The sequence below is a fragment of the Medicago sativa genome, chromosome 4 (assembly GCF_051527215.1).
Source record: "Medicago sativa cultivar Bolivia chromosome 4, Bolivia_mono, whole genome shotgun sequence".
NCBI classification, from domain to species: Eukaryota; Viridiplantae; Streptophyta; class Magnoliopsida; order Fabales; family Fabaceae; genus Medicago; species Medicago sativa.
Window position 1 is genome coordinate 30,505,066 of NC_140752.1, and position 14,222 is coordinate 30,519,287.

The 14,222-nt window shown below is 35.8% G+C and overlaps 1 protein-coding gene and 1 pseudogene across 2 annotated transcripts; one reads left to right on the forward strand and one right to left on the reverse strand.

Moving 5' to 3' along the window:
- Nucleotides 1–2,682: 2,682 nt before the first annotated feature.
- Nucleotides 2,683–13,874, forward strand: LOC146927696 (protein NRT1/ PTR FAMILY 5.10-like; annotated as a pseudogene). The gene is made up of 5 exons (XR_015005810.1): nucleotides 2,683–3,183; nucleotides 6,125–6,300; nucleotides 8,778–8,783; nucleotides 11,199–11,531; nucleotides 12,917–13,874. The product of XR_015005810.1 is annotated as a protein NRT1/ PTR FAMILY 5.10-like (transcript).
- Nucleotides 9,341–11,192, reverse strand: LOC146927697 (uncharacterized). Its single transcript, XM_085700945.1, has 2 exons — nucleotides 9,835–11,192; nucleotides 9,341–9,514 (listed from the first exon to the last, which is right to left on the reverse strand). The coding sequence occupies exons 1-2, from the start codon at nucleotides 10,922–10,924 to the stop codon at nucleotides 9,477–9,479; spliced, it is 1,128 nt and encodes a 375-aa protein (XP_085557071.1). The 5' UTR covers nucleotides 10,925–11,192; the 3' UTR covers nucleotides 9,341–9,476.
- Nucleotides 13,875–14,222: the final 348 nt, after the last annotated feature.

Here is a 14,222-nt window from a genome sequence, read left to right on the forward strand (position 1 = left end):
CACTTCAAAGGGATTTCTCTATAATTACACATATTACATGTTACTCAGCTACACAAGTAAGAGACTTTATTTGTTCAATCACACAATGAAAATACTTTTATTGCTCAATCACAACTCAAAGATACTTCTACAATCTAATTTAATCAAATAAAAGATTGTTTGGTTTTACATTTTATATACAATCAGAGGTGTAATACAAAAGTCAAAATGGACTATCAGACTTAAGAATTTCTAAGAAAGTTTATAAAAAAATTCTCGTAGTGTTTATGCGTTAATTCAGAGTGCAACCTGGGGGGGGGGGGGGGGGGGGGGGGGGGGGGGGGGGGGTTGAATTAGGTTTTGCAACTTTTACGGTTATTTTAGAGATGTTAGAGTTTTTATTTTTTTTAAAAGTTGATGAAAGAATGAAGGAAATGCAGAAAAATGAAAAGAGTAGGGAAGAGAAAAAGAACAGAGAGAAATTATTGTGGTTCCCCTTCTAACCTAAGGGTAGTCCAGTCCCTCCATAACCCGTGAAGGATTTCACTTTATTAGAATCTTTTTTACAAACAAGCCTCACCCCAAGGTCTCTTTAACAATCTATTACACAATTTTGTTATCCTGTTACACATTCAAAAAAATTTGAAAACTTTAACTAGTAATCTGTTACACGTATGTGGTAACTTGTTACCTGACAATGAAAATTTGAATTGGTAATATGTTACACATATTTGGTAACATGTTACTTGACAATGAAAATCAGTTTTCCAACATTTTAAAAGTTTGCTTCTCATAGACTCTTATATTTAACTTAGAAAATAATTTTTGATTAAGTTCAAATGAATTTCTTGGCATTTTAAGTTCTATAACTATTGAAAGTGATAAATCAAAGATAAATACCATACTTACGATTATTTTCTTCTTTCATGATGTGAGTTTGTTATCATCAAAATCCATCCAAGTCTAAGAAGGAAATATTTATCACATCGTGCGTTATTGATTTTGACAAAGTAAGGGCACTTGTGGAATTCAAAGCAGTGTTATTTCTTTCTTCAGGTCCTTATATAGTGGAAACTTTGAGAGACGTTGAAGAGTGCCAATGCATATTTAGTCCTTGAGAAGCTTGATCAGAAACATTGAAATAGTGCTTGATTTGGTTAATGGCGTTGAATAGTCATTCAAAATTCTTTTGCTTCTTTTATAATGATCTGTTACATTCTCTTTGTCCATGAATTTCTTTGTTTATTTCTGCACGTGTTCAGAAGGCGACAAATTAATTGAACTTTACAGAGTCTAATAGTGACCTTCCATCAGAAGACGATAAAACTAGTCAGAGTCTTCTAATGCTAACGTGTTCTTCAGAGTCTTAAGATCTTCAGAGTCTTCAATCCTTCAGAGGCTTGACATTTTCAGAGTCTTGTGATCTTCAGATGCTTGACATCTTCAGAGTCATTCCAAGTCTTCAGCTTCTCACTTTTTTCAGATGCTCTTATATGTACTCAAAGTATTGTTATTTCATAATCAAAACTTGATTAAACAATATGAATTTAATTATATGGTCCTGCATACTTGAAAAACATTAGCATATCCAAGTACTCTCTTATACTTTTGTTATCATCAAAATTTCAGAGGTATTGTATAAAACTCATTTTTGGTTCAATAGAGTCTAATTTATTATTTGTCAAAGATTTAAATTTAAGTCTAATCATGCCTTTTAAAAAAGCACATCCTCACCAAAAACAACCATTCTTATTTACCAAAAACACCGGTGAACAAGATTATCCATCAATTAGTATTTTAGTTAAACAATGATACCAAAATTTATGTAATAAATAAATTATGAGTTTTTCTTAAACAAAGGGCACCATCCGCCCCACTCCTCAATAATGGGGAGAGGACCGCTTTGCTTTCTTTTATTAGAGAAGAGATTTGCCTTCTTTTTAGGGGAAAATTTAAAGGTGATTGATCTGCACCTTTTTTTAGGACCATTTTTCTTTGTTTTCCTTTTTTCTTGCTTTTGAGAGTTTTGGTTTGGTCTTCCTTGTATATATATATATTTTTTTTTAATACAGCTTTGCTATTTACCCCGACAAGTATTGTCCCGAATCCATCAAGAATGAAAATAAGCCAATAAAAAACAGCTGTGAGCGGAAATCATGGGAGGTGGGGGAGAAAAAGATGGAAATCATAACTAATGGATGGATGACATACATGCCACATGTGTCTGGAAAATCTCGGGACAGTTCTATTCGGGAAAACAAGCATTTTCCTTTTTAATAATATATTATAAGTAGGTGGTATAAAATAGATATTTACTTTATTGAGAATCACCCTGATGTCTTACTTATCTCTACCTTCTCGAAAAAATAATAATTTGAAGAATAAGAACTTATTATATATTTAACAACAATTTGTTTTAAATATTTATAAAAAATAAATTGTTCTAAATAAAACATATATTTACTGACATATAGCTACAGGTTGTAAATTCGAAGTAGATATCCATTCATTATGAATATTTAATTTTAGAGATGGTACTTGATCATTGACTTTAAATTTTAATGCATGCTCGTTTATTGCGTTGTGTGTATATAAACAAAATTTATAACATAGAAATATGTGATTCAAATTTGTACACCCATTGTTCTATAAAAGTATCCTTCATTTTCATTATAATACCTTAATGAGAAAAAAAAAACACATTATTTTCAATTAAAAAAAGAGTTCAACACTCTTGAACAACCACCATAACAAGAAGGACAGATCCAGAAGCAAGTTGTTGTGACATTTGTGGGTCAAGAAGTAATGAATACCTAAACGCAAACAACTCATTTTTTATTAAAGAATAGAATTTGGTTCAATGGAGGAATACAATGAAGTTTTGTTAGAAGCTCAATTAGTTGATCTTGTAGATGGTGCCGTTGATTATAGAGGACAACCTGCCATCAGATCCAAATCTGGTTATTGGCGTTCTGCTTGCTTTATCATAGGTGTGGAAGTGGCAGAGAGGGTATCATATTATGGAATTCAAGGGAATTTGATATCATATCTAACAGGACCACTCAAACAGAGCACTGCAACAGCTGCTAAGAATGTGAATATTCTGGAACTGCTGCTCTCCTTCCTCTGTTAGGTGCTTTTTTTGCTGATTCTTTTCTTGGACGTTACCGTACAATAATACTTGCTTCTCTCATCTATATTTTGGTTAGTTCAATTATTCACTTTCTAACCTTTTTTTCTGAGGTTTTTTTACCGCATAATATTTTAAATAACTTTTTACCACATGTTGGTATTGAAGCATGATCTCCTTAAAAAAAGTATTGTAGCGTTCAGGGCCGGGCCAAGGGCCACATGGCTCAAGTAAGGGCTTTAGACTTTAAAATTTTCGGTTAGAAAAAAACCTCAAAATATCTTAATTTACTTATAAATATCTAATATGAAAATATATGAATGAATGTTCCCAAGTTGAATTGGTAAACATAAAGACCTCATACTCTCTTTTTCCAAAGTTCAAATCTTGGCTCCATAGAATCTAGATTTTAATTTTCATAAAACATATGCAATTTTTTTATTGTAAAAGACCTCGTAAAAAAACTGCTTTAGGCCTCTAAAATTGTTGGACCGGCACTAGTAGCGTTATCACTTTCTAACTACATTAATTATTTTTTTATTAATTTATATTTTGAATTATGTTACTTTTTTTTTTACACGTAGTCTAAACGCTAGTAATATAAATGAGATGTTGGGGTTCGAACCCCGACCCTTCCATATATTATGCAATGTCTTTACAAACTTAGTTAAATTCATAAGGACTATTACATATTTTTTTACTACCTAAAAAATATATTACATTTGCCTCAAACAATAGGATATATTTAAATAAAGGGTTACACTAACTTGTGCACTTAGGGAACATGTTCAAGATTCTATAAATGGTAAATATTTATTACAAAACATTAATTTTTAATCTCTAGAACAATAAATTGGCATAATTTCCTAGACATTTTTTTTTTTTGAAGGAATAATTTCCTAGACAATGTTGCCACTTTAGATTCCTTAACATGTGCCCTAAGGGCACAAGTTATCATTTCCCTGGATTATGCTAACTTGTGCTCTTAGGGCACATGTTAAGGATTCTATAAAATGGTAAATATTTATTACAAAATCCATTTCTAAAATCATACCTGTAAGTTCCGCCTCAATAACATAAACTACACCAAGATTACTAGCAAAACAACCCATAAAGATGCCTCTATGATAATGGAAAATACCCCCACAAGATGCCAGCAAATTAAGAACAAAACCATCAGTATTAACCTAGACCCAGTTAATGGTAGGGGGTTTCCAAACAACAAGAATAATATCCTTGAACCGACGATAAGTAGGAGAGATCATGAAGTTATCCAGCAAAGAGACATCAGCAGAGTATGGTAAACAATTACCTGTCGAAATGGATCCACTCATCGCCAAAGAGGAAATAATTTTAGCTTTTGCCACATGCAGAGAAAACTTGTTAGAACTTTAGCGCAAAACATTTCTTGCCATCCAGATAGTGTGCAGCGTGTGTACAATTGCAGCCACAAACACATCACGGACCTGAAAGCTACAAAGCGCTGGAATGCACTTCAAAAGAGAGGCGACAGACACCAACAGAATGGAATAATTCAACTTGGAACCCAGTCACTGCCATAATCTAACCGTAAAATAACAAGATAGAAACAAGTGGGAAAAAGTCTCATTAGTAGCATAACAAAACACACAAATAGAAACCAGTGTACAACGTCGAATCTTTAAATTTTCATATGTGGGGAGCTTGTGATGCATTAAACGCCAAAAAAAAAGAGAAGGAGTGGGATGGCAGAATGCAAGATCTCCAAATAGTAGTGGCCCACTCAAGCTGAGGAGGTGGGCCATAACAGAGTCATTAATAACAGAGTCATTAATAATCCTTGTGAGTTTGAGATCTAAGCCACCAGAATCCCAATGAAGACAAACTTGTTTCTAAGCCACGGTACAAACTTTGCGAGTATAAATATCCCCACTCCAAACAGAAATTTTAATCCAGCGATCTAACATATTCAAAAGATTGACCACCCAACGATAAATATGAAAAGAATAAACCAACATGCCATGAACAATCAATTTCACCACTCATTGCAACAAACTTCAATACGGCTAATCTCCACGACAATCCTTATTACAAAGTATTAAAGCTTCAGATAGAAAATAAAACTTTGGAATATTTTTTTTCCAATAGGCAAAATGGTATTAATGCGAGTAAAAGGGTTACTCAAACCACTAGTACGCCAAACTATAACTCATCTTTCAAATGTACTTTACTTTAATTACAAGTCTGTTAAAATCTATAAGTCATGCCATAAAGAGTCTAACGGATATAAAATCTATCAGCTAAGAGAATAATTAAAGTTGGACATTTTTCTTTTTAGACATTTCCAAGACATGATTTTTATTCCTTCCAACATTTTTTCCAGCAATCCAGCATTGATCTTATAAATCCTCTCATTACGAGCTTTTCATAGAACTCAAATACAGGCGAATCAAATGACTATAAATATTTCTGCAAACACGCTACCTTTACCAAACAGTCCCTCGAATTGATAAAAGCTTAATGAGGCATTATTGTGCAGTGCCGAAGACAAATTTAGCCACGATAAGCCTTGTGTGCGAGCAATGAACTTACAGAACATTCAAAAAATACACTAGGAACATTTTCGCCATTTCCACATCCACTATAACAATGATTTTGATCTTCGTTCAAAATACCTCTTTTGATCCAATTATCCTTCGTAAGGATCTTATTTTGTAGCATCCTCCAAGCCAAAGATATCACCTTCAACGAAACTGATTTATTCCATACATCCTAATTCCTAATATCCTTGCTTCTGTACTGAGTATATGTCGTATCTGCTAGTTAAATTTACATAAGAGCCAATACTTTTTAGAAATAACTAGAAGAGATCTCGTGCAAAATTGCATGGATATAAAAAAGAGAGCATGAAATAGACGCGTGAAATTCATACATATGTCATTAGAGAAAAACGTTTTAGAGAATAAATAGATAGACAAAAAGATTGTTCCATTGACGCATTGTTTTAATGTTGGTCATTGGCTTAATGAATTGCAGGGACTAGGCTTGTTAACATTGTCGGCTATGCTGCCTTCCATCACATTTTGTTCTCCTCAGTCACAAGTAATCTTATTCTTTATCTCACTCTATCTAGTTGCCATTGGACAAGGTGGACATAAACCTTGTGCTCAAGCTTTCGGGGCGGATCAATTTGACGAAAAACATCCTAAGGAGCATAGTGTCAAAACAGTACTCTTTTTTCTTGTATATTTCTTTTCTCCATTGTACAATTATATATACATCAGAGCATATAGGTAGAGTAATAAAAACCTAATTACTGCTATACATAGTCAAAGACTAGAATTATGGTTGACCCATAAATAATGGGATATTGTACATAATTTGTTCCCTTTTCTTACTATTGACAGCTCACGCTAACACTCCCCTTCAAGTTGGTGCATATATATCTCTCATGCACAACTTGTCAAGTGAGCTATGGAAGTTTTTGCTACATACAGCCTTTGTTAGAATATCTGCCAATTGGTCTTCTGACTTGACAAAAGGAAATCGAATAATCTTTTCTTCGAGGTTCTGTTTGATAAAATGTCTATCCACTTCAACGTGCTTTGTGCGATCATGTTGGACTGGGTTATGGGAGATGTCAATGGCTGCCTTGTTATCACAATACAAGTTCATTTCTGTTCTAGGGGCATAGCCAATTTCAGTCAGCAGTCTTCTAAGCCACAGTAACTCACACAAACCCTTCGCCATCCCGCGGAATTCAGCCTCAGCACTGGATAATGCCACCACTTTTTGCTTTTTACTTCTCCATGTAACCAAATTACCTCCTACAAACGTAAAGTAGCCTGAGGTTGATTTTCTATCTGAAATGTTCCCTGCCCAGTCAGCATCTGTGTAGCCATCCACTTTCAGATGATTATTCTTTGAAAACATAAGCCCTTTTCCAGGAGACGATTTTAAATATCGTAGAATTTGAGTTACTGCATCCATATGTTCTGTACTCGGGCAATGCATAAATTGACTCACTACACTTACAGCATAGGCTATGTCTGGCCGAGTATGGGATAAATATATAAGTTTACCAACCAACCTTTGGTACCTCTCTTTATTCGTTGGCACTTGGTCCGCATATACTCCAAGTTTGTGGTTCTGTACAATTGGAGTATCAGTTGGTTTACAGTCTAATAGACCCACTTCTGTTAGCAGATCCAACACATACTTCCTTTGAGACAAAAAAATACCTTGTTTTGATCTAGAAACTTCAATTCCAAGGAAGTACTTCAGCCCCCCCAAGTTTTTCATTTCAAATTCTGTTGACAATTGCTTTTGAAGCCTAGTAATTTCTTCTGCATCATCTCCTGTAATAATCATGTCATCTACATAGACTATTAGAGCTGACACCTTTCCCCCTCGATGCTTTAGAAACAAAGTGTGATCAGAATTGCTTTGTTGAAACCCATACTTTTTCATGGCTGAACTGAAACGACCAAACCATGCTCGAGGTGACTGTTTTAATCCATATAGAGATCGTTGTAGCTTGCAAGCCATTTCAACACCGGAGGCTGCACTATATCCAGGTGGGATATCCATGTATATTGTTTCTTTGAGGTCACCATGAAGAAACGCATTTTTTACATCAAGTTGATGCAACGGCCAATCTAAATTTGCTGCAATAGATAATAAGACTCGGACTGTATTTAGTTTGGCTACAGGTGAGAAGGTCTCTTCATAATCGATGCCGTATGTTTGCGTGTATCCTTTTGCCACAAGTCTCGCTTTGTATCTATCAATAGACCCATCGGCCTTGTATTTAATAGAGAAAATCCATTTGCATCCCACTGGTTTTTTCCCTTTAGGAAGAGAAACTACTGTCCATGTTTTATTTTTCTCCAAAGCCTCAATTTCTTCTTCGATAGCCTGGGCCCAATTACGATCAGATAAGGCTTCCTCAACACTGCTGGGAATGTGACATGAGGATATAGTGTGAGCAAAGGCCTTAAGAGGTTCAGATAGTCTTTCAGTAGACACGTAATTGGTAATGGGATACTTGGATCTTCTTTCTTCCACATCTGGGGAGTATCGATTTGGTGGTTTACCACGATTGTGCCTAAATGGTAACACATAATTCACAGGAGTATCCACAATATTAATATATGGGGTTGTAATAGGGGATCTTACCTCAGGAATATTCTCAGGAGTAGAGCCTTTAGATACTGAAGAGCGGGGGGATTGATCTTCACTTGACAAGGAAATATGTCCAGCTTCTTCAGAGACATCTTCAACAGTAGGTTCTATCATTTCATTTCCTTGCGGTTGGGCTAAGTTGGGGCTCCCTTCAACCGTCACTGTTTCTGGCCCTTCCATACTCAACCAATTCTGCTCCTCCTCTTGAATCTCCCCTTGAGGAGAAGAATTAAATACGGGTGGAAAGAAAGTGTCTGATTCTAGGAATGTAACATCCATAGAGATATAGGTACGTTTGGTCTTAGGATCATAACATCTATAACCTTTCTTATGTAAGGCATAACCCAAAAAAAGGCAACGGACAGCACACGGATCTAACTTGGTGCGCTGGTTCTTATGCAGGTGCACAAATGCAACACACCCAAAGATCCGGGGAGGAATCATTAAAACACTAGGAAGAGAAACATGTTTAGCGAGGACTTGTAGGGGGGTTAGAAATTCTAAGACTTTTGTAGGCATGCGGTTCAATAAGTACACAGCAGTGGCAACTGCATCGTCCCAATGATGTCTTGGGACATGTGCTCCAATCAACAAAGTGCGGGCAGTTTCTAGGATATGACGATTCTTTCTTTCAGCAATGCCATTTTGCTGAGGGGTCTGGGCACAAGATGTTTCATGAATAAGACCATGTTGCTGGAAGTAAGTCTGAAATTGTTGGTTGATATATTCACCCCCATTGTCAGAGCGAAGAATCTGAACCTTGGCTGAAAATTGAGTTTGAACCATGATGTGAAATGTTTGAAAGGCGCTAAAGACTTCACTTTTGCTTTTGAGCAAATAAAGCCATGTCATTCGAGTGCAATTATCAATAAAAGTCACAAACCAACGATAGCCAGACAAAGCAGTAAAAGGAGAAGGTCCCCACACATCAGAATGTATTAAGGCAAAAGGAATGTTACTTTTATTCATGCTTAAAGGGTAAGGAACTCTATGACTTTTGGCCATAATACATGTGTCACAAGTGAAGTCAGAATCCTTTACAGTTGAAAAAAGATTAGGAAATAAATGTCTTAAATAACTAAAGGATGGATGCCCCAGACGTCGATGCAGTAGCCAAATTTTTCTCTCCTTGCTGTTGCCGATGTGATGTGTGTGATTAGCACTTCCAACACTAAAGTCATCCATGTAATACAATCCCCCCTTCTTAGTACCACGCCCAATGATCTCCTTGGTGAGAATATCCTGAATTAGACAAAAGTTAGGATATATCAGTACCACACAATTAAGATCTGTAGTAACTTGACTCAGAGAAATTAATTTATTTGACAAAGACGGGACAAGTAAAGTGTGAGCTAAGGAAAGAGATGGGGATAAAGACACTGTTCCAGCTCCTGTAACCGGATATGTGACCCCATTAGCATTAGCAATGCAATTCCGTCTTGGAGGAGTCGACTCATAGAAATCATTTGAATCAAATGTCATGTGATCTGTTGCCCCAGAGTCAATAATCCAGAGGCTGTTATTATGCTGAGCCGAAGAATGAAAAACTCGAGCACAATTACCTTGATCATTAAGAGAGTCATCTTCTTGGGAAATAAGAGATAAATGAGATTCAGCAGTAGCCACAGCAACTCTGCCCATGCCTTCACCAGTAGTTGTGGCTCCATGTTTCTTCCGTGCCTGAAGTTCATTCCACCAGTCTGGATATCCATGTAGTTTGAAGCATGTCTCCCGTGTATGTCTTGTATTGCCACAGTGAGTGCATTTTTCTCCATCAGATTGAGTATGCTTGGGTTTAGAGGATTGATTCACTTTTGCAGCACTACTCAAAGACAGCGACCCCATTTTTGACTGAGAGTGCCCTGTCTTGATTCCTTTTGATGTCATAACTGCACCAGGACCGAGTTCAGCGGAAGAGATCATCACCGTCTGCCGGACATCTTCACGTCGGACATGAGCATAGGCTTGCTCAACTGAAGGGAATGGGTTCATCTGTAATACATCGCTTCGAGTTTTGTCCAATTTTTCGTCTAATCCATCAAGAAAGGTATAAACCCTATCTTCTTGTAGGATTGTGTTGTATTTCTGGATATCACTAGGGCAGGTCATCGGATTGGGACGGCGAAAATCAATTTCTCGCCACAATCCTTGAAGATCGTTGTAGTATTTTTCAATAGATCCTCCGTCTTGTCTCATGCGGCTAACGCGCCGGCGGAGATCGTAGACTTGAGAAGTATCAGTTCCATCAAAATAAGTTACAGCAACAGAGTCCCATACCTGTTTAGCAGTTGGGAATCGAATGAAGTTTGCAATCAGAGATGAATCCATCGAATTGATCAACCATCCTTTGACAACGGCATTTTCGGTTCGCCATTTTCGAAAAGATGGATCGTTTTCTGGAGGTTGAGGAGAGTCTCCATTGATATATCCCAATTTGTCTTTGCCTGAGATATACATCTCAACAACTTGGGACCACAAAGCGTAGTTGGAACCATCCAACTTAATGCCAATTTGAGCAACTGGTGTGTCTGTGACTGGTGGGTTAGATGGGGTCTGGGCTCTAGTCAGAACCTCTGTCATCTTTTGGGTCAATTCTTGAAGAAGTGATTCAGCAGTATTTGGGTGTGACGCCACCTCAGAATCACTCTCCATGATCAGAAAATCTGAAGTGTATTTTGATTAGGATGGAGCAGAGGTTTCTGAACCTTGCTCTGGTACCATGTCAAAACAGTACTCTTTTTTCTTGTATATTTCTTTTCTCCATTGTACAATTATATATACATCAGAGCATATAGGTAGAGTAATAAAAACCTAATTACTGCTATACATAGTCAAAGACTAGAATTATGGTTGACCCATAAATAATGGGATATTGTACATAATTTGTTCCCTTTTCTTACTATTGACAGCTCACGCTAACACATAGATCTAGAAGCTCATTCTTTAATTGGTGGTATTTTACAATGGTTGCAGGTGCCTCGGCAACACTTTTAATCTTGAGTTATATACAAGATAACTATAGTTGGGTTGTTGGATTTGGAATACCTTGTGTTGTAATGATCATTGCTTTGATTGTTTTCTTGATTGGAACAATTACATATAGGTTTAACATGAATGATAATAACAAGAGTCCCTTTCTTAGAATTGGTCGTGTATTCGTCGTGGCTGTAAGAAATTGGTGAAATACCTTATCAACGACGGATATTGAAGAGGAACATGATGGACTACTTCGCCGCCATCAAAGTTCTGAACATTTCAAGTAAGAATAACAATGCTAATTTCTGTTTGTTTTTCAATATTATATCTACCAAGTGATTTTTAAAGCAGCAAATATGATGAAATACATTATGGGACTCATGTTGAATTCGTCTTTGGAGTTTTATGAAATGCATTCTTTGAAACATATTATAGTAACGGTTACACTGTAGTAATCAATTCTAGCAATTCTCATTGTTGATTATTGTGGTTGCCATCTCGAAGCATCTCGAAGCAATTTACGGTATATATTAGATATAAAAGTTAGTTAAACTAGTTTCTCATTGACTATATAAGTCTTATGTTTCCCTTGATCTAACAATTATTTCATTATCAATATAATTTGCATTATACTTTCCTCTTATCAATAGCTTTTGTCAAGAATATAATAATATGGTGGCATCATAGCCGGGTTACAACCAATAGGGTTAACGCATTTTTTATCGTTTTTTATTCATTTGGGAAATGGAAAGATAGATTAGAATGTGTTGAAATGAGTTTTCTTGTTATATCTGTTGAAGTTGTTTGTAGTTTGTTGTTAGTTCCACATTGCTCATATTTCCGGGCTGTTCAGTGTATAAATATGCTTGAGTGCCCTCATCATTTGAGATAGCATTTGGGATGAGATCCAAGCCTATTTAACATGGCTGTTGGAATTGGCCTCAAGCCACCCACACTAGGCGTGAGGGTAGGTGTTGAAGTTGGTTTTGAAGTAGGACAAGAATATTATTACTATTTTGATAAATGCCTTTGATATACATTGAGGGACAATAGCACAGCACAAGAGACTTTGAGAGAGACAAGGGTAAGAAAGGAAGAGGGATGAGTTAAGAAAGAGAAATAGACTCGTGGAAAGAGCTATAAATAAAGGCAACAAAATTCAGAACATGATTTCACTCTAGGATGCTGTTGTATGTACACTACAAGAAAATCGGTGATTTCCTACAGATAAAAATGGAACTAATAACATATTTGCTTATATCTAGCAAAAACCGGTTAGCTATGGATTTGTTCCACATGTGGTACAAATACATAATAACATATTTTAAGACTGATCTAATTAAAGAGTACTAAGATTGGAGAGGGTACTGTGTAGATATCAGTGTTATCTAATTAAAGGTTCATCCTAGACAAAGCTATGAAAGATTATGTCATGTTTGGATAGACAGCATAATTAAGCACTCATAACATAAGAGTTTATCGTATAAGTGTTTATGTATAAGTGATTTCTATCACAAAAGATAAAATAATGTCAAAATATTTTCATATATGCTAAAACTGGTTTCATAAGTTATCTGGACGTGCTCATGGAAATAAACTGAAAACAACTTATGGATTTGTCATAAAGTTAAACTATTTTGACTTGGCCTATATTTTCTACATTTGCAGCTTCCTCAATAAGGCATTGCTAACACCTAAGGGATCCAAAGATGCTGATCATTGTAGCCTTGGTGAGGTGGAAGAAGCAAAGGCAGTACTAAGGTTGATTCCAATTTGGGCTACAACTTTAGTTTATGGTATTATCTTTGCTCAAATATTTACATTCTTCACCAAGCAAGGGAGTTCTATGGAGAGAACAATATTTCCTGGTTTCAACATACCTCCCGCTTCTCTTGGATCGATAGGCGGTGTTGCAATTATTCTCTTCAGCCCTATCTATGACCGTTTATTCGTGCCACTAGCAAGAGTTATAACTGGAAAACCCTCAGGTATCACAATGCTTCAAAGAATTGGCACTGGAATTTTTCTATCTATATTCACAGTAGTAGTTGCAGCCTTTGTTGAGATGAAAAGACTAAAGATAGCACAAGAGCATGGTCTTGTTGATGATCCAAATGCAACTCTTCCAATGAGTATATGGTGGTTGATTCCTCAATACTTTTTGTTTGGAGTTTCTGAAGTTTTTACTATGGTTGGTCTTCAGGAGTTTTTCTATGATCAAGTCCCAAATGAACTAAGAAGCATGGGACTTGCACTCTATTTGAGTATTATTGGTGTTGGAAGCTTTCTTAGTGGCTTTCTCATTTCTTTGATAGAAAATTTTAGTGGCAAAGATGGACATGAAACTTGGTTTTGTGACAATATCAATAAGGCACATCTTGATTACTTTTATTGGCTACTTGCTGGATTAAGTGTCATGGGGTTTACTTTGTTCATTTACTTTGCAAAATCTTATATTTATAATCACAAAGGTATCATCACACAATGATAGTCATTGATTAGTTTTTGTACTATATCATATTTGTATACAATAACGAATGATAAGAGAGTGAGGTTTAACTGATAAAACTTTAATAATGTCATGCATTTTGTCTAAATATCAGATAAAACATTGGATTGAATGGTATGTTGTCAATTCTCCAAAATCTGATTAACTCTAAATAGCATAAGAAATTGATAACATTACTTATTGTTTAATACAAAAATATGATTTTTTTAAATGTATTTTATATTATCATAAATATGAGTTTAATTCCTATTTACATTGGCACTATAAAATATTTTATGATTTAAGGAAATTACAATCAATCATAAGCGGTGGCGTTTATTGGTAGTGGATGAGGTGTCACTTTGGAAGAAGGTGTTGAACGCAAAATATGATGGGGGTGGTCTCATCGCCGGATTTATCAAGAGTGAAGAGCCAATCACTCTTCTCTTTGGTGGAAGGAATTATCTGGTAAGATTAGAATTTAAT

Bases quoted from the DNA above. Each gene is read 5' to 3' on its own strand.
- LOC146927697 (XM_085700945.1), bottom strand. From the start codon at position 10,924: ATGGAGAGTGATTCTGAGGTGGCGTCACACCCAAATACTGCTGAATCA. The intron at 9,515-9,834 runs GTAATTGTGCTC...TGTCTAATTCAG, and splicing joins TGACTCTCTTAATGATCAAG to GATATTCTCACCAAGGAGAT.